This window comes from Puma concolor, chromosome D2, assembly GCF_028749965.1.
Source record: "Puma concolor isolate L17-30 chromosome D2, mPumCon1.1.hap2, whole genome shotgun sequence".
Classification (NCBI taxonomy): Eukaryota; Metazoa; Chordata; class Mammalia; order Carnivora; family Felidae; genus Puma; species Puma concolor.
In genome coordinates this window covers 87,052,366-87,071,741 of record NC_141677.1, presented here as the reverse complement: position 1 = coordinate 87,071,741, position 19,376 = coordinate 87,052,366, and the positions used below count along the sequence as shown (strand labels likewise).

General features: G+C 57.0%; 1 protein-coding gene across 1 annotated transcript in view; it reads left to right on the top strand.

The window, feature by feature from the left end:
* TCERG1L (transcription elongation regulator 1 like) overlaps positions 1-19,376 on the top strand; it is a 195,287-nt gene that overhangs the window by 38,671 nt on the left and 137,240 nt on the right. The window contains exon 4 of the mRNA XM_086681204.1: positions 2,222-2,401. Coding sequence (XP_086537330.1) covers positions 2,222-2,401 — 180 coding nt within the window. The remainder of the gene's footprint in view (positions 1-2,221; positions 2,402-19,376) is intronic.

Below are 19,376 nucleotides of genomic sequence, written 5' to 3'. Positions count from 1 at the left end.
TGGGTGCGGTGGGATATGTGTGAGCTCCCCGTCCTTGCTGCTCAAGTTTTCCATAAACTTGAAACTACTCTATAAAAATTAAATTTGTAAAACTTGTATATGCCCGTCAAAGGGAATGTGAAAAATACGGAAAGACAGAAACGAAGACAGACTCAGGAGGGCCTGGCAGAGGGCAGCCAGAACCCAGCTTGCCCTCTTCTGTCTGTTGCCAACAAAGCACCCGGGACGATGCATTAAAATGGAAGTCAGCGCATGCCCCCCACTCCGCATCATACCCTCCCGTCATTGACGCTCCGACCCCCACACCCCACCCCCACTCACATTTTCTCATCTCTGCCCCTCCGCTGCACCTCCCTGATCACCTTGCGGCTTCTGGAACACAATGGCTAGGCGCCTGCCTCAGGGCCTTCGCACATCCTCACCTCTCCCTGGCCTGCTTGTCCCCTCTTGCCTCCTGCAGGCTGTCACCTATGGGTTCCTGTCCCAGGGCAGCCCTTCCTGACAACGCCGTGTGAAGATGAAACCCACCTACCAATTCCCAATCCTTTCTCCCTGCTTTACTTTTCGGCATTGTGCCCATCAACCTGTAACACAAAGCAAATAAACAAGGAAAGCGTATTCCTTGTATCGTCCCTACCTGGGAGGTGTGGTCCCTGAGGGCAGGTCTTCTATCTGTTTGGTTCACTGCTCCGTCCCTAAGAGCTAGAATATGCTTGGCATCTAGTCAACGAAATAAAGATTTGTTGACTGAATGGTGTAGAAATAGAAATGATTTTGTAATTTGCTTTATTTACTGAGCATGTTGTGGGTCGTCCCCTGTGGCACTGAGTGTTTCTCCTTGTGTGATTGTACTGGCCGTTCAGTGTCTCACTGAGTGGATGCACCGTTGTTTATACAACCACCTGCCCTTTGCTGGTATTTCTAATTTCTCACTACAAACCTTTATCTGAAGGCGTTGGACATGTGGGCGGGTTATAGGAAGGGAAACATTAGATCAAAAGTTGTGATCTGTATTAACATTTTATTTTTTTTTTATTTTTTTTTCTAATTTTCTTTTTTTGAACGTTTATTTATTTTTGGGACAGAGAGAGACAGAGCATGAACGGGGGTGGGGCAGAGAGAGAGGGAGACACAGAATTGGAAACAGGCTCCAGGCTCTGAGCCATCAGCCCAGAGCCTACGCGGGGCTCGAACTCACGGACCGCGAGATCGTGACCTGGCTGAAGTCGGACGCTTAACCGACTGCGCCACCCAGGCGCCCCTGTATTAACATTTTAAAAACATGTTTCCAAACTGCTTTCCAGAACTGGAACCATCAATGTAAGCTGGTAGCTGCAGAATATTTCTTAGAAACCACAATTATTTTAGGGACCAAAAGACTTTACAGAAACAAAACAGATGAGCATAGGGGAAGGGAAATAAAAATAACATAAAAACAGGGAGGGGGACTAAACAAAGAGACTCTTAAATACAGAGAACAAACAGGGTTGCTGGAGGGTGGTGGGTGGGGGGATAGGCTACGTGGGGGAAGGGACATCAGGGAGGACACTTGTTGTGATGAGCACTGGGTGTTGTGTGTAGGGGATGAATCGCTGGAATCTCCTCCTGAAACCATTATTGCACTAGATGCTAACTAACTTGGATGTAAATGTAAAAATAAAAATAAATAAATAAATGATAAATAAAACTTTACAGGAAAGGCACAGACAGAAGCAAACTGTCACAGTTTTCCAGTTACGTCAGGACAGACAACAGACGGCCTGAATTCCAGGTTTGGGGCCCGACCCCTCACGAGGAGCCATCCAGGCTGACGGGGGTATCGAGTTTCTCCGCCGCAGAGGCTGCGCAGGTGGCAGCCTCGGGGAGCAGCTGAGCCTCCCCACGCCGACCCACAGCTGCGTCCCGCTCCGGGCCCGCCGCCCGCCTTTCCGTGCCCCTCCCAGGCCCTCTCGCGGCTCCGAGTCACTGTGACCTTGTCACCAGCAGCCCCGGCGCACAGCAGCATGCGTCGCACAGCAGCGTGCGTGTGCTCTGTGCCCAGTCGACGTTGCGTTGTGACAGGTCGGGAACCATCCCATGTGTTTCTGGGGTATCGGCTTCCGAGAACGGGGTGTGGGCTGCTCATGTTCTCTGGGCGCTCGAGTGTGGCCCGATGAGGCGGTGCCAATCTCTGGCGGCCACCGGGCACCTCCGGGCTGACCTCCCTGTCCCTCTTCTGCAGGTGGTGGTCCCGACAGCCTCAAGCCCGTCGGCAGCAGCCCCACCATTGCCATCGCCGCCGCCGCCGTGCTGTCTGTGGAGCCCGAGGGACTTGGGGGCCCGTCCCCCCCCAGCACGCAGCCCTGCCACTTCCTGACGTTGGCCCCCATCAAAATACCCCTGCGGACTGCCCCCTTCTCCGGTAAGCACAGAGCACGGGCGCTCGGCGCCTGGAGCTGGTCCAGAGCTCACGGTGTGGGGAGCCGGCAGGAGCCGCCTGCCTCCGGCCGCAGAGCCCTGGACTCCCGTGCCCGCGGCCCCCCAGGCAGGGACAGTCGGTAGCGGTCGTACGGGTGCTGCTCGTCGTCAGATTGCACAGATGGACCCTGGTTCCTTTGAAGAAGCTCTTGCTAGGCCAAGCGGGGCTTTTTCTGCTGTAAAGCCTAGCTCGAAGTCTCCGTCTGGACAGACGAGGCTTCCCTTTACCAAGGGTCTCTGGGGAGTACCGTAGTGACTCACAGCGTCAGGATCCCCGGAGGTTTTCAGTTTTGGTGCACGGGGCTCGGGAGGAAGCGAAGACGGCACGCCGGAAACTAGCTAAGCGCCTGAGTCTGTGACACACAGAGACGCGCAGTGCTGGCCGCGCCCTCCCCCGGGCCTGCCGGCTGGGCTCCTTCTGAGCACAGGGGTGGGGGGCTTGGGCGGTCCCCGCGGCGCAGGGCTGACCGTGAGGCGTGCGTGGCCGTGAAGGGTCTTGGTTTCCTTAACTGCGGCTGCGCGCCTCTTCCGGAAGGTCTTCGAGGCGGACGTGGGGCTGGTAGGCACTCCACCGTCCCCGGCGGAACCCAGGTGCGTGTTGAGGGGCTCAGGAGGGAGACGGAGGGCTCCGAGTCCTGGGCTGGCTGCAGCTCCGTTGTCCGTGTGTGGTCACAGCTGTAGGTGTGTCCGTTAACGGTGACCAGCGGGCCGTGTGTCCAAGCCACCCGTGGACGCGGGCTCAGGTCCTTCCCTTAAATGTGGCAAGAACAACATTGATTCGGAAGGACTTTTAGGAAGGACTCAATCTTGAGAGCTGGTACTGCTACTCCAGTGTTGGGTCCGCATGCGATAAGACCTGGGTAAAAATGGTGGGGCGCGTGGGTGGCTCAGTCGGTTGAGCGTCTGACTCTTGATTTCGGCTCAGGTCACGATCTCACGGTTCATGGGTTTGAGCCCCGTGTCAGGCTCTGAGCTGACAGTGTGGAGCCTGCTTGGGATTCTCCCTCTCTCTCCCTCTCTCTCTCTCTCTCTCTCTCTCTCTGCCCCTCCTCTGCTTCTACTCTCTCTCTCTCTTAAAAAAATTTAAAAAATATTCTGTGTGTTCTAATATTAGTCCTCTGCTAGAATTCTAATTTTAGCATTAATATCATCAATTGCTAGGTTATTGCTAATAGGAAGCATCACTAGATTGTGAGACACACACACACACGCATCCAAGTTCATGGTAGAAACAGGAAAACCTAGTTTCGTTCTTTTCCCGTTTTGGTTTGCTGACATTGGTTTTGATAAGTCTAATGTCGTCTTTTTACTAGACCTTTGGAGCCCGTATTTCCCTACCGGCTTGATAAATTAGTTGGTCGGTGGGACATTGTACTCTCAAGAACAAAATCTTATTTTAGGCTGTTAGTGAACACGCATTGAGGGTGTGATGGGGAAAATAAATAAAACACATAAATAATCTCTTGTGTGGAACATAATTTACAGTTGTGTCAAGATTTCAGTTAAAATCCATCAGTCCATTGGCATTCATTAAGGATGACTTCGTATTTTCTGAGAAAATTAATCTCAGAACCAAAACCCACGTGCCCCTGGGTGGCTTCACTCTCCATGCCTCCTATGATTTATAAAGTGACATAATAATTAGGTGTCTTTCTGTGTTTGCATTTTATAAGGCCCCGTAATCAAATTTGCCGTAACGCGTATTCAGTCAGGAGACCAACGGCGACATTGTCTTGTATGTAACTGCCAACATGTGCCGTCGGAAAGCGGGAGGGAGGGGCGGCACTCCAGAGATGGCTTCTCAAACGGCCCGTGGCATTGATCCCCAAACCTCACGCTGACGCAGAGGGGCTGGCGAAGGGCGGGGGGGGAATGAAATACAGTCAGGGGGCTGGTCCGGACGCATGACGCCCAGCTCTGTGCACCGCTGGGCGACCGCTAAGCTCTGTGCGCCTCCCTGGAGCCAGTGTGGGCGTGGGCCTCCCTGGGCGCCCCGGAAAGCAGGGTGCTGGCGAGATAACACCACCTAGCAGTGTTGAGCTGGCGTTGTCCCCTTGACATCAGTGAGCGACACTGGCCATAGCTGGGGTGAAGCCTTTCCAGAATTTCCCTGAACGCTTTCTGGGAAACGCAGCTTAGAGGCACCTGAGCGGTTCGTCCCTCAGAACTCGTCTTAACCACAGTCAGGAACTCCGTACGGTGAGGTTCAGTGAGGTTGAAGGACGTTCTTGGTGCAGGCTCAGGCGGCCAGCTGGGACATTCCCAACACCCCTGACACAGGTGACGGGGTGGGGGGCACGGGGACAGGGGGAGGAGGAGGAGGTGTCCCGTCAGGGCTGGGTGGGGCCAGCGGGGCGGAGACAGAGCAGCAACCCCAGCAAAGCAGATTTCACAGACGAAGACAGACACACCTGTCTGTGAAGCGTGCTCCATATTGAAGCTGATTTCATAAAAGCGTGGGAATTTTCCTTCAGCTGCAGATGAATAACCTTGTTTTTATTCACAGCATTCCCATCCGGTAAATGAGCTAGACTACTTTAGTTATGCTCTTGGCTCGGTCGTGAAAGCCAGAGAGCCTTAGGGGCCCTACAGGGGTTAGCTTTCTGTTCTCACCTGGAGGTAGGTATGGGGTTTGACAGATTTTGGTCACTATAAGTCGGGGGGGGGGTGCTCCTGGGTCTGGGGGCAGAGGCCGGGGACACTCCCCACCCCACAACCCCCGGGGCAGCCCCATGATACGGAAGTGTCCGGCCCAAGGTGGTAGTGCTTCTGCTGGGAAACCCTGGATTATATTCTAGAACCGCACTTGACGAAGCGTGAAAACCTGCACTAGCGTGTGACTAGGCTCCCCTGGGAGAGTCAGGGACCTAGTAACTGAAGGAGCCTGAAGGAAACAGGCTGTGGCTGGAAAGACGATCAGCCGTAAGAGCCGCACTTGGTTAAGTGCCTTTTACGTGGTTTAACGTTTCGAGGGAGACACCGTATTTGAAAAGCCCCACGCGCTGTTCCTCCCCAGTCACAAACGGCTGTTTCCTTCCAGACTGCTGCCTGCTCGTGCGGCTCAGTGGGTCCTGGCCGTGGCTCTTCGCAGGGCCCGCGCACTCCTGGGAATCCCCTAGTCCGTGCGCTGGCGTCTGTCACTCGTCTGTCCCCCTCCCTGGCCTGTAAGTCCTCCCCTCCTGGCCCCACCTGCGTCTGCTGAACCCGTGGCTCTGGGCACCGCATCCTTTGGTGGCTTCCCGACGTGGGCGACCATCCTGCAGACCGCACGTGGGCACCTTGAGTACCCACAGTTCTGTCAGCCACACAATCGGCTGCTTCTCACACAGGTGCTCCCAAGTCACGGGTGATTCACGGGGCGGGGAAGGGGGCCTGGAGACACGACTGTCCCGTCCCCGATGCTGGCAGCGCAGGGCCCCTGGATGAGGGCGTGTGGCAGCTGGAGGGCCAGCAGAGGCGGGCGTCCTCGGTCGCCTCTCTGTGGGCTTGCAGCTGAATGCAGCTTGCCTCCCTCCATTCATACTGGCCTTTATGTGTTAGAGCGTAGGGGAAAGATGTACCTTGTGTTCCATTTATGGAGACCCTGGGGTTTCTGGGGAGGATGAGGCACCCAGTGGAGGGCTGCTGTCCCGGCCCCCGGCTCCCCCCCCCAACCTGCCTGGAGCCTCTGTCCTCCGGCCACGTGGGGCCACGGTGCAGCCGGGCTCCACTGGTGTCCCTATTTGAGGAAATAAATGAACTGATTTTTTTTTTTTTTTTTTTTTTTTTTTTTTACGAATGATGGTAGTTATTTTTAAACCTTTGCCACCATTTTGCAAGCATTCGAGTGAGAAAGGTAAAATATGAGTGATAGCTACGGTCGCTAGCCGAGCGGATGACGATCGAACACAACGATTAAAAAGCACCATCTGCCTTGCAGACCATTTACCACCTGTTCTTTTGCTTCCAGAACTATTTAGTGGTTTAAATTTCACATTTTGTCCTGCCACACAGCAGCTGGGAAGTGACTGTTCTTTCTTCTATCAGAAACGCTCCGCCCGAGCTCTGCGACAAGCCAGGAAAAGCCGCCACGCCGCCTTTCATGGGGCTGTGGCTCTCCTCGTTAGCGGCATGTGCAGATGCTAAAATAGGTTCATGACAATGACCTGGCGACTGGGGAGGAAGCCTTTTCTTGTTTCATCCAGGCATCGTTTCCTCCTTCACTGTAATCAAAAACGTCATGACACCTATCAACATTTTAGAGACTTTCAGGGACAGAAATACCGTCACGACGAAATTGCTTACACCCCAAAGTGCCTGGGACTCATTGGCTTCTGTGAGAAAGACGTACGTGTTTGTGATACAGGGATCGAGATGCTTTTAGCAGAAAAGGTATTGGATTTGAACAAACAAAAGGGCTTTGTGTGTAGTGTGCTATCCGCGGTGAACTCAGGTCAAGGGTTCCAGCTACAAATGGCCAAGTTGGCAACATGAGCTTTGCACACATAAAGTGCAGATTTTCCTGAAAGGACGTCCCACGGCGGGGGCCCAGAGGGCCTGGGGTCTGGAGGACCTGGTTGCTGTGGCCACAAACCGTAGCACGGGCACGTCGCCTTTGCGTCGGTTCCTTCCTGGGCCCTCCCACTGCATCTGGGAGAATGGCACCGTTGAAGCAGCATCCGTGGCCAGTGGCCATTGGAGGCAGGGGGGCGGCACCTGCTCGAGGGCTCGGGAAGGGACCTAGAACCCTGAGGTGCCCTAGAGAGGGAGGCGGCCGGTCCAGGGACCCACCTGCAAGGGTCTCTGGGCTAAGCTGCTTTGGCCTTAACTCTCAAACAGCGTCCTCCCGAGTGCGTGTGCTCTGGAGAAGGTCCTCCCCTGGCCTGTTTTCGCCCCGGGGCTGGTCCCGTCCTGCCACCCACCCTGAGAAATGCCTGACTCTTCAGCTCTGTTAGCTCAAGTTCACTCTCGGTTTGAAAGGAAAAATTGGAGATCCATCGCACATACAAAAGCACGTGTGTGTTTATGCCACACGGAAAGAACGCCGACACAGTAGCACCCGCAAATACCTCCCTTTGAGCCTGAGAACGTAGATGTTTCCGTACCCCTGTGCCCCGGAGCCTCGACTCCTGACTGCCCCGGGGCGAGTACTCTGGACTGTGTGCCAGTCGTTGCTTTGACGTTTTTAGAAACGTGCTTCCTGTGTATGTGTTATCTCTAAACGTGTGTCATGTAATTTAGGCTTTTTTGAATTTTACGTAAATATCATAATTCACGCGTTCTGCTGTGATTGCCTTTTTTGCTCAAAATGACGGTTTTGTTGTTGTTTGTTTGTTTGTTTCAGTCATACCAGGATGCATGTGCTTGTAATGCAATCGTGTCCCTTAGGTAAAGCCTTCCGTCATTTGTGGGAATCCGCATAATGCGTCCGGTGTCCCGGTGCTGGTGGGCGTCTGGGCTGTTTTCTGAAATGCCAAGCACAGTGGCCTTCTCCCGCCTTCTGGAAGCACTTTCCTCCCCTGCTGGTGTTCCTAGGGGGCGGGGCGCTGTGCACAGGGCTCTGCAGGGTGCCAGACGGCCTCTCTGGCGTCCCAAACCCTCTCGGGGATAGTAACTCACTAAGCCTTGTCTCCAGGGCCCGTTCCTCCCTTGACCTCAGCGTTGACGGATCTGCTTTCCTACTGGGCACCTGCACTTTCTGATGGATGTCTCAAACTGCATTTTCCTATAAAGGAAGTATTGATTCCCGACCCACGGGCCTGCTCATAAAACAAAACCGAACTCGAGAATGTGTTCCTCCTGCTGGGTTCTGGTTAAGCCTGCTTCTTCCAGGGGACCCGCCAGTCTGCCCGATTGAAGGGCGCCCTTGGCTCCTCCCTTTGCCTGACCCCTCACGTCCAGCCCATCCGCCGTTGCCCCTCCTGAAGCCCGCGCCCAAGTCCGCCTTCTGCGTTTGGGCCAGCGCCACCTTCAGACTGTGGCTGCTTCACACAGTCTCTGCTCCCAACGCGCCCTTTGGTATAAGCTGTTTTCCACGCGGGAGCCTCAGGTGGCTTCTCAGAAATATGTGCCAGATCAAGCCTCCCCTGCCTGAGACTCCCAGGAGGGTTGTCTCCAGGAGCTTGGAGCAAACTCCAGACAGCTATCCGGAGTCTCTGGAACCCACCCTTTGTGATCCTGGCCTGTGCTTTGGCTGCCACTTGTGCCAGTCCCCATTTTCCCGCCCTGCCTCAGGGCCTTTGCACTGGCCACTCCCTCTGCCTTCAGTGTCTTCTACACGTGGCTGGTTGTTCCTCTGTCATTCAGGCCTCAGGTCTGAGACCCCCGGTACCCCATTCTGCAGTGTTTGTAGCATTTCTCATCATCCAGAATTATCTGTAATGTCTGTTTCTGGCTTGTTTTCTCTCCACCCTCCAACCCTGAGTGTCGGATCCAGAAGGGCGGGGGCTTTGCGTGAATTATTCACTGTGAGTCTAGAACCAAGGCCAGTGCTCAGGGCGGAGCTGTCTCCGTCTTTGCTGCACGCGGTACACCCAGTAACAGCGTGTTGTTCCGGAGAGGTGACAGTCCGCTCTGACGGGGTTCACCCCGTGCCCCACCCCGCCCGGCCCAGGCCTCACCCGCAGGGTCGTGACACGGGGAGACTTCTCCACGCCGCGGGCTTTCTCAGCACCGTTTGGGCCAGAGAAGTGCTCCTGACATCGCTCATCAGCTCAGCATTAGTGGTGAAGGACTTCAAAGCAGAGGCCGTGCCTCAGTCGCTACATTCTTGTCAGATCTGAGTTTCCTGAAACCCCAGACTTTCACCCTGAAAAGGCTCCTGGACCCCACGCAACCCATCCTGATCCTTACAGCCGGGAGGCAGCGTGGGGGGCTGGTGCAGGCCGCCTCACCTACGTCCCGGTGCTGGGAAGGGCAGGGCAGCAAGCTCCCAGCCCCTGTCCCGGAGCCGTCAGTCCCTCCTTCCCGGCAGCCACATTCACACTCCGCCATCCATCGAGCCATTTTATGCTAAAAGTCGGTGACCAGGACTCCGGCGGTGGGGCTGTCAACCGGATCCAGCCCTGTGGCCGGCCCCGTCTGCACGGGGGCCTTCACCGGGAGGCTCCAGACCGGGCAGAGGACGGTGGCCAGGCCACACACACACAGTGGTGTACGTGGTACAGACCCTCTGGTGGGCCTGGTGATCTTCCAAGGGCTCTGTCTTTACAGGGGACCCTGGAGGGACTGTGGGAAAAATGGGCTGGTCTGAGCCAGAGGAGTGAGACGACAGCCACGTGTCGGCTGTTGCTTTAATAGAAAACCTCCTCCAAGGAGGCCTGGTGGCTGTGGCCACAAGCCAGCCTGTTGTCTTCGCGTCGGGTTCCTTCCAGGGCCTTCCATCGCATCTGGGAGAGCGGCACCGTGGAAGTAGCATCCGTGGCCGTGGCCAGTGGCCACCCGAGGCAGGGGGCGGTGCCCGCTCGAGGGCTCGGGAAGGGGCATCGTGCCCTGACGTGCCCTCGGAGGCGGCCGGTCCAGGGACCCACCCACAAGGGTCTCTGGGCTGAGCTGCTTTAGTCTCTACATTCAAACAGACCCACTTGGTGAGGAAGTAATACCAGGGCCACACAGACACTCTGCATGAAATGTATGGGCACCAAGTATAATTATTTCAGGGATTTGGAAAGTCCCAGGAGAACAGCATTGAGGAGGATGAGACGAAACATCTCACTCTTATGACTTTCATTGTAAGTCACATTTGTGACCACATAGTATCCGCACGTCCCCTGATTAAACCCTGATAGTAGCCATTCCAGCAGCCAGATTTCTGGCAACCTGAGCCATCTGGAACACAGTAGAAACTGAGGCGAAAGGAAGGAGGAAGGAAGTCCTCCGAGTGTGGGAAAACAGCTGTCGCAAGGTGTGTGCCTTCTCCTGGCCTGGGAGGTGGCCTGGCAGAGCTTGGGTGGGATCCGGAGAGAGCAGAGGGGTGGTGGAGACCCGGGCTGGCCTGAGTGGGACTGCGGTCACGGGAGCAGCAGAGGGAGGAAGGGCTGGGTCATCCTGGGGGGGGGGGGGGGCAGGAAGGGCAGGTGTGGGGAGGGTAGGATAGAAGAGTCAAGGTTTGCCGTCAGTGTGGACAGGCTGACCCACGGCATCGGACTTGGGGGCCAGGGCGCAGGCTGTCTGTGTAGACGCTGGGAGAGCCCTGTGGCGGTGAAGACGCTGTCCGTGTTGTGCTGGGATCCCCGGCCCTGAGGGATGCGCGATAATGGTGAGCGGGGCTCCGGAACGTGCCCCTGCTGACTGTCAGCCCGCTGACGTCACGAACTGGAGAACTCTGGCCGGTCCTCCACCCTCCGCGGCAGGAGTAGCTGGGATGTGGTCCTCACGCCGTCCCCCAGTGCAGGGCCGGGCTCGCGTTGACCCCCGGTGCAGGGCCGGGCTCACGCTGACCCCCAGAGCAGGGCCGGGCTCGCACTGACTCCTAGTGCAGGGCCAGCTCACGCTGTCCCCCAGCATAGGGCGGGCGGTCTGCAGGCTCAGCATGGTCCTAGGTCCTGAGAGAAGTGTGCTCCTGGGAAACTGCTAAGCCAGGAAGGACTTGTGCTGTCGAGACACCCTGTCAGTACTTGAAGTTCTATAAAGGCCGGCGATGGGGAGTGTGAGCTACTTACCCCCAGGAAGTCGGCCAGTGGCCTTGCAGTCTCCCTCTCGGGGTGGGGGGGGCGCGGCGGGGGTCCCATCACAGAGCGATCGTGAGCGAGCCCTGCTTCGATTTCCTCCCGCCTCCCAAAGCAGTGGGAGGACAAGCAGTGCTCGGACTGGGTCATGACTGACCCAAGACCCCGTTCCCCGCCCAGTGTGGTCTCCCTGGTTCCCGGTTCCCAGGACTCGGCCGTCGGCCGTCCTGCCATTCGCGGGTGCGCCCACGGCGGCCAGCCACCCGCTGTGTGCTGAGCGTTCCTCGGGGGCCAGCGTGACGGTTTAAAGGTTCTTGCGGGCACGTACCCGCCGCACAAACAGCCTATCAGGAAGTGCCGGACCGCAGCTTCCTCCCCCCGTGCGGTCCCTCCCAACCCCAGTGGATTGGCGCTGCACCGAATATCCGGCCGGGCGCTGCGGGCTTTGCAGCAGACCCATCCAGAGTGAGTAACGCGCTAGTCGACGTTGTCACCCAGTGAACTAGTTGATCGGGGACCCCCGTGGGCCATCGGTCACGAGATTGATACACAGAAGGCGGTGGCTCTCCCCGAGGCCATGTGGGTCGGCAGGGTGCCCCGGGGAGCAAAGTGCAGCTTGGTGCTCAATCCTTAGCCCGTCTCGCCTGAACCCAGAGGGGAGACAGAGGGGGAAGAGAGCAGACCGACACCCTGAGCCGTGCGCCGCGCTCTGCTGGGACCCAATCTGCTGAGACCGTCACTCTAGCTGCTGGGGGCTCACCCCTCCCCTTGGGCGGACGCCCACGGGCAGGACCCTCGTCCTTTCCCTGATGTCTGTCACTCCAGCTGGCGGCGGGGAAGGGCTGGCAGTCATGTGGGTCCCAGGCCCTCCTGACACCGTGTCCCCCCCGTGCAGTGGGACCCATCTAGGGACGGGCTGCAGGACCACCTTTGTGGCAACGGGGGACCCTCGGAGAAGAGCAGGCACGCAGGGTTAGAACCGCAGCCGGACGTCTAAGTGCTGTGCTTCCCACCTGCTTTTCTGTGGCCTTTCCTCTCCCTCCATCCACACCCCAGCCCTTTTCTGGATGTCCAGGGGAGTGCCAACCTCGTCCGCGGCACCTGCCTTGAGCCCTGTCTGCTGCCAGACCGTTTCCAGGCCCCGTACTCTTATCCTGTGCCTGCCTCTCCCGTCCCTTACCTGGTAGCGAATGGCTCACCAGTCCAGACCTGGGCTCCCCCGGTGCTGCCTGCACACCCGCTCGGGCTCAGACGCTCATGTGCACACTCACGGCAGCGGCTAGGTGTCTTTCCCAGGCAGGAGACTCGGCAGCCGGAGGAGACGCAGCGACTTCCACTGGTCAAGTTAGGCGGGATTGTTAAGATTATACCGCTTCACAAAATAGCCCCTTCCCTGCTTGTGCAACACGCACAGACCGTGGTCCTTTCCCGTTATCCGTCCTGGGAATACAGTCTTGCCCCGAGAAGGAAACAGCCCGGTCATTATGTTGCATTTCCCCCTAAAGGTGTCATCAACGTCTCCGGTCTGCTCAGATCCCTGAGCCCGTGGCACCCGCACGGCTTTACTCAGGGAACGTGCTCCTGATTCCTTCTCCAGCCACTCAGGGGTCTTCAGAAGCCATCTCATTTGCTCTGTGCTGCGCAGAAATTGGCAGATCTCCTGTGCCATCCAACATAAGAAAGAGTTCCAGGCACGGAGCCTGAGAAGGACCGTGTAACCCACTCTCAGGGACTGACCTTTGTACCGGCCGGGAAGCTGCCCGGTGTCACCATTTGCTACCTGTGGTGGGGAGGCCCTCCCCCCTCAAGGGGGTGAAGGGAGGGCGTGGGTGCGGAGCCGGGAGGAGCAGCCCCTCATCTTGTAGAAGAGGCTGACAAAGGGTCCGGACCGTCAGCCAGCCCTCCCCACGAAGCCCAGCCCCAGAGAGCTTTCTGCTCTCTTCCGCGGTCAGGTCAGCTGGTGGCGCCCACAGGACACACGCCAGGTCCCTCCCTGGTCTGCTGCACCTGGGCGGCCCCGCCGTCCCCTTGGGCAGAATGGGGCTCCTGCCATCCCGGCCCCTGGCCTGGGAGCCCTGCTCCTTCGTGCTGGATTGAAGACCTCCGGGTCCTTGCTCAGAAACATCTCCCACGGACAACTTCCGAAAGTCTGTCTTCCTTTATGAGTGAGGCTGATGTGCAGTTTTATTGAGTTTTCACACGTGAAATTAACCATCAGCCACTTTGCAGTGTGCGCCTCGGTGTCCTTTATGGGTCGCGTGCTGGGTCCCCAACACCGCCGTCTGGTTCCAGATCGTCTGCACCCCCCGGAACCCCCTGAGCTCGTTATCAGCCCCTTCCACTGCTGCCCCGCCCGTCCCTGGGCGGCCTCTGAGCTGTGGTGATGGGTTCCATGCGATTGCAGTCAGCGTGTGACCCTTTGAGACCGGCTCGTCCTGGCCTCAGAGAGTAAGTAAGCGCGCCCTCTCTCTCTCTCTCTCTCTCTCTCTCTCTCTCTCTCTCTCTCTCTCTCTCCGTTCTGGAAGAATTTATGTAGGATGGAAGTAATTGGTTTCTTTCTTTTTTTTTAATGTCTTTTATTTTTGAGAGACACACAGAGACGGAGTGTAAGCAGGGAAGGGGCAGAGAGCAAGAGAGGGAGACACAGAATCCTAAGCAGCTCTAGGCTCTGAGCTGTCAGCACAGAGCCCGAAGTGGGGCTCGAACCCACAGACCGTGAGATCATGACCTGAGCCAAAGTGGGATGCTCAACTGACTGAGCCCCCAGGTGCCCCTGGAATGGTTGGTTTCTTGAAGGGTGACAGAATTCTCCTATGAATTTTTTTGATCCTCTGATTTTTCTTTATAGGAAGAGTTTTAAGTAATAATTTGATATTTTTTTCTAACCTCATGACTAAGTTTTCTTTGTTTTCTGGAGTCAGTTTTGGAATATGTTTCTTTCCTGGAATTTGATCATTTCTTCTAAACTTTTTTTTTTTTTTTTAATTTTTTTTTTCAACGTTTATTTATTTTTGGGACAGAGAGAGACAGAGCATGAACGGGGGAGGGACAGAGAGAGAGGGAGACACAGAATCGGAAACAGGCTCCAGGCTCTGAGCCATCAGCCCAGAGCCTGACGCGGGGCTCGAACTCCCGGACCGCGAGATCGTGACCTGGCTGAAGCCGGACGCTTAACCGACTGCGCCACCCAGGCGCCCCTCTCTTCTAAACTTTTAAATTTACTGATATAAGGCATTCCCAGGCTTTCTGTCTCTCTCTCCCTCTCTCCCTTCCTCTCTTGCTTGCTCTCTCTCTCTGTGTCTCTCATGATTTTTAAATTTCTGTTGTGCCTGCATAGAATTCACTTTAATAAAACAGGCTTTGCTGTAGAATGATCAGCCTCGCCTTTCTGGGAGCCCCAGCCAGTCTGCTGTCTGCCTCCGGGGTGGATGTGCCTGTGGCCACCACCCGCTGTCCCCGGCTGAGCCTGTGAAGACAGGGACATTTTCTCCTTTGCTTTCTCTCTCTCTTGCTTCACGCAGACCCACCCAAAGTTTCCTCACATGATTTGGTGGGAGGATGGGGAGGAGAGAGAGGCAGGTTGTGTGCATGAGACTGTGGCGGTGGGGAGGGAATCGGGGGAGCAGAACAGCACCCCCCTCCCTTGCTGGGATGTTGGAAGGACCAAGCAGATGTTGGAAGGACCTACGGGCCACCAGAGGCCTGTTGTGAGCAATCAAAGGGGTGGAGCCCGGGCCCCTCAGAGACGGGGCGTGGGGAGTGGGGTCTCCTCAGGACCTGGGAAAGTAGAAGAGATTCCAGGGCGCGAAATCAGCCCCCCAGCAGGCCAAGTCCATGCCGAGTCCGTGACTGTGGGCTCATGCCACGAGGAGCCTCAGTGCCATGGTCCCTAAGCGCCAGGCCTGGTCCTGGTGGGCTGCGGGGTGCGGTCACTTCCCACTGCCCAGAGGAGCCGTGGAGCGAAAAGATTGCCACCTCCTGTGGGCACACTGGGCCGGGGTTAATGCTGGGGGCCGACAACTTGTGGGAATCCTCTCTGTCAGTAGTCGTAAGGAGTATGTGGCACGTCACCGTGCGGTCCACGGACTCTCAAACCCTGGGTCAGAGGGGGGCTCTGAGGGCGTGTCCGTCTGTGTCTCCTGCACACAGCCCAGCGTTAGGGGCACGGGACTCAGCCCCCAGGGCGGCAGTGTGCAGGGCACGTCCCAATCACCCGGGCAGGGGTCCCTCACATTTCAATTCTCCCCCCGCCCCGCCAAGCTCCTTCTCCCCTTTCCCTTGGCCCAACCACTCCCAGCCCCGCCTCTGACTCCAGTTACAGCAAGAAATGCGCCCACGGGGTCAGCACAGCTTGTCCATCCCTTTATAGCTGTGACAGAGCCCTGGTGACAGTGGCCTCCGGTCTAGCTGCTGGAAAACCGAAGGCATCTTTTTGTGGCTGTTGTTGTCCTTTTCATTATATCCTTCATAGATTTCCCCAATTATTAAAGTGGTTAATGCTCACTTAGAACACTTAGAAAATAGTCAAGAAGCGTAAATGAGAAAATTAAAATTGCCCATAATCCCTCGGCCTCTGAGAACCGTTGACACATCTGTTTTCCATGCAGGCAGTGCGGGACAGAGCGGGATTAGCCTGTGTGCGCAAAGGTGCACCCACTTCTCAGCACTCGCCGCTCCCCTCCACGTCCTCACGATCATGCTCGGTGCAGCCGCTGGAGGAAAGCCCGCGCAGCCGGCCGGGTCGGTGGCTTTAGCTGGACTGTCTCTAAGAGGGTCGTTCGGGGGCCACGCGGTCTCCACCGGCTTCCCGTCGGGCATGAGGCAGGATGTGTCCTCAGTGGACTCAGCGGGGCCCCTGCTCTGGTCCGCTCGCCCTCATGGTTAAGCACATAGTAGAGCCGCTCTGCCCTGTCCTCTCCCGGAGGCTCTGCCGGCCCGGGAGCAGGTCTGGGTGCGGCGTTCACGTGGGCATTTGGGCAGGTGGACACCGCTTTCTGCAGGCACAGCCGTCTTCACGGGGCGAAGACCAGTGTCTGAACCATCCCGCAAGCGAGGGTGGAGTACCGCCTTCTGTCCCCAGGCGCTCATGTGCCGGGCACACAGCTGGTGTCCTGCGATGGTCTGGAAGGGCAGGAGGACGCGGCCTGTGCGGCCTTCTCTGAACCCACCCCCAGCGTGCACCAGCCCCGCAGCCACAGTGGCCAGCGTGCCGGCGTGAAGCAGTGCTCTGCGGTTTCCGGTGGAGACATAGACGGTTTGGTAATTTATACGGGGGGACCAAAAGTTCCGTCTGAGGCTTTTCAAGGACTGAAACTCGAGGGGTGCCCGGGGGGCGTCGTTGAGCGTCCGAATCTCGAGTCCAGCTCAGGTCACGATCCATGGGTCATGGGATTGAGCCCTATGTCAGGCTCTGCACTGAGCACAGAGACTGCTTGGGGTTCTCTCTCTCTCCCTCTGCCCCACCCCTTCTCACACTCTCTGTCTCTAAAATCAAAATTAAAAAAGAACTGAAATTACAGTAGTACCCATGTTTCGTTGCTGGAAAGGACCCAGTGTGTGTGTGTGTGTGTGTGTGTGTGTGTGTGTGTGTGTGTGTGTGTGTGTGTGTGTGTGTGTGTGTGTGTGTGTTTCCCTTCCCTGGAAAGGATGATTCTTGTCCAGGAGCTCGCAGACACTAGACTGTAGCCAGCCAGGTGGAGGCTGCTGTCGGGGTCTCATAGGTTCAAGCACCATGTGAGCAGGAGGCTCTGTTGGCCCCGTTTTCTTTAGAAGCTGGAAGTGGCACCTGCTGGGTCGGCAGGGACAGCCGGAGGAGGTGGTTCCTCAGCAGCACAGTGTAGACAGGAAATCTCCACTTTCTTGAATGAATTACCTGCTCTGTTCCCTGCTCAATAAACCACCAGCCCTCCCCCCTCCCCCCCCCCCCCCCCCAGTTCTGGGCACCTGCTGTATTCCCAGCGCGAGGCTAGGCTCCACGTGTGCAGTTGTGAGCAAAGAGAGGAGATGTCTTCCCCCTGTATGGACGCTAAGTCGGGTGCCCTAAGTCAGGGGAGTTGCCTCGCAGACCGGGACCCGGCCCCTCTCGGCACCAGCCAGTCCCGCTGAGGGCTGGCCCAGAGCAGACGGTGCTCCCGGAAGCGGACTCTGGATGCAGGTGTGGTGCGAGCACTGTAGGGGGAGGAGAGTATCAGGGTGTAGAGGCGTCTCTGTGGGGTATAATTCCTCTCGGCCGCGGGGGCTCAGGCTTGCTGGGGACTCGGGCGGACGTTCCAGCATCTTCTTCAGGGCGTTCCCCTCAAGGCTCCAAGGCGGTAGGCTCCCTTCCATTGACTCTCCCCTGTGTTTGGTCAAAGGGCAGTTCTGGCGTCTCCAGTTTCATGGCATTCCTTCCAGGCCTGCACCTGGGCCGAGACCACCTTCAGCCTGACAGGCCCAGGGCCAAGAGAGACTTAGCGGGAGCAGGCAGCGGCCATCGGCCTGTGTGGGGGAGCTGCGCCCTCAGGGAATATGGTGGCACAGCAGGTGTGGCCGGTGGCCCAGGGGAATGTGTGTGCCCTGGGAACAAGGTAGGGCGGTGACATGAAGCTTGGATAAAGCCTGGTGTTTCTAGAGGTCATGATTAGTAAGGGTTCCAAGCTGGAGACACAGAGACCTTTCTGCCATCTTGGAACTATGACCTTTCTGGCCAGGGGCAGGGCCCGGGCCTGGGCGGCGCCTGAAATGGTGGTTTTTGTAAAAGGAATCCCCTTAGTTCGCGAGGAGTTGAGATGTTGGTGGGGCTCTCCAACTCTAGACCATTCTTCAGGGCTCTCCCCAGGCTTCTTTTGTCCTCGGGACCACTGTTCTTGAACGAGTGGGCAGTGACACTGGCCCAGACGACACAGGGCCAGAGTGGACTTGTAGATGATGGTTACACAGAGAAATGGGGTGCAGGGTGGAGGGTGTTACAACTTCACAGCTGGCTCAGCCCATGGAACCATCCGGCCCATGATGGGTATTCGGTGAGTGTCCGTTGAATGACGGGGCAGCCTGTGGGCATAATCACCGTGGAGAGCAGGGCTAGGTACTAGCCCACGGCGGGTCAGGAACCAGGCTCGGCCCCTGGCCCGAAGAGCTTAGTGATGCTAAGGCTAACGGCACAGAAGGGACTCGGGGGTCCGAGTCTCAAGGGCTCTGCGAGCTTGGTCACAGCACTCCTCTCCCCGACATTGCTTTGCTCAGTGGTGAAGAGGGACGCCAGGGTAAGGGCAACCCTGAGGGGGCTCCCTGCCTCCAAGGGGCCACGAGTCCACAAAGCAGGGTCCATGCATCCAGGGGAGCAAGACGCAGGAGCCAGACGGCCTCCGAGGTCAGGGCGGACACGGCCATGGCCGCCAGGTGCAGCCCCTGTGAGTGTGTCCGCGACTTAACGTTCTTGCCCCAGCCCTGTCAGTTCTTCGCAGTAATTAACTGGTCCCGTGGAGTCGTCATTAAGTTCCTTACGTGACTTTGGACAAACAGAGAGCTGTGACAGTGACATGAATAACATGCTGGAGGCTTGGGTCAAGCAGGTGGTGGGGGTGGGCAGGGGCCCGACTTTGCGCCGACTGAGGGGTTCACTCAGCAGGCTGGTCGGCGGGATGCTTGTGCAGGAGACGGAGTCCAGAGTGGCGTCGGTGATCTTCCTGAGCGTCAGGAGCCTGTGGGAGCACCATCCATCCATCAGGGCGCCTGGGCCGCGTGGACGTGGGAAGGCAGACCCCGGGACCCCGAATTCCTGTAGCATCAGCCTGCTTCCCTCTTGTCTTAAACAACATTCCTCCAAATATGTGGCATATGCGTGCTGGTTTCAGCTTCTTTCTCTCTGATTTTATTTTATTTTTTTATTTTTTTTTTTAGTGTTTATTTACTTTTGAGAGAGAGAGAGCACAAGCGAGGGAGGCACAGAGAGAGAGAGAGGGAGACACAGAATCCTGAGCAGGCTCCAGGCTCCAGGCTGTCAGCACAGAGCCTGATGCGGGGCTTGAACTCAGGAGCCGTGAGATCATGACCTGAGCTGATGTCGGACGCTCAGCTGACTGAGCCACCCAGGTGCCCCAACTCTGATTTTCTTTTGAACGTAATCCAAGCAGACATTGGTTCCACTGAAGTTGCTTGTATTAGGTAACCAAGACCCGGATTTTCCAAAATCTCAACGGTGTGGTGAATATTTAGTCCTACTGCTATTGGCTTGGTATCTACATTTGCAGAGTTAATCACTTTCTCCTTGAAATGGCTCTGCCAGCGTGCCCCCAG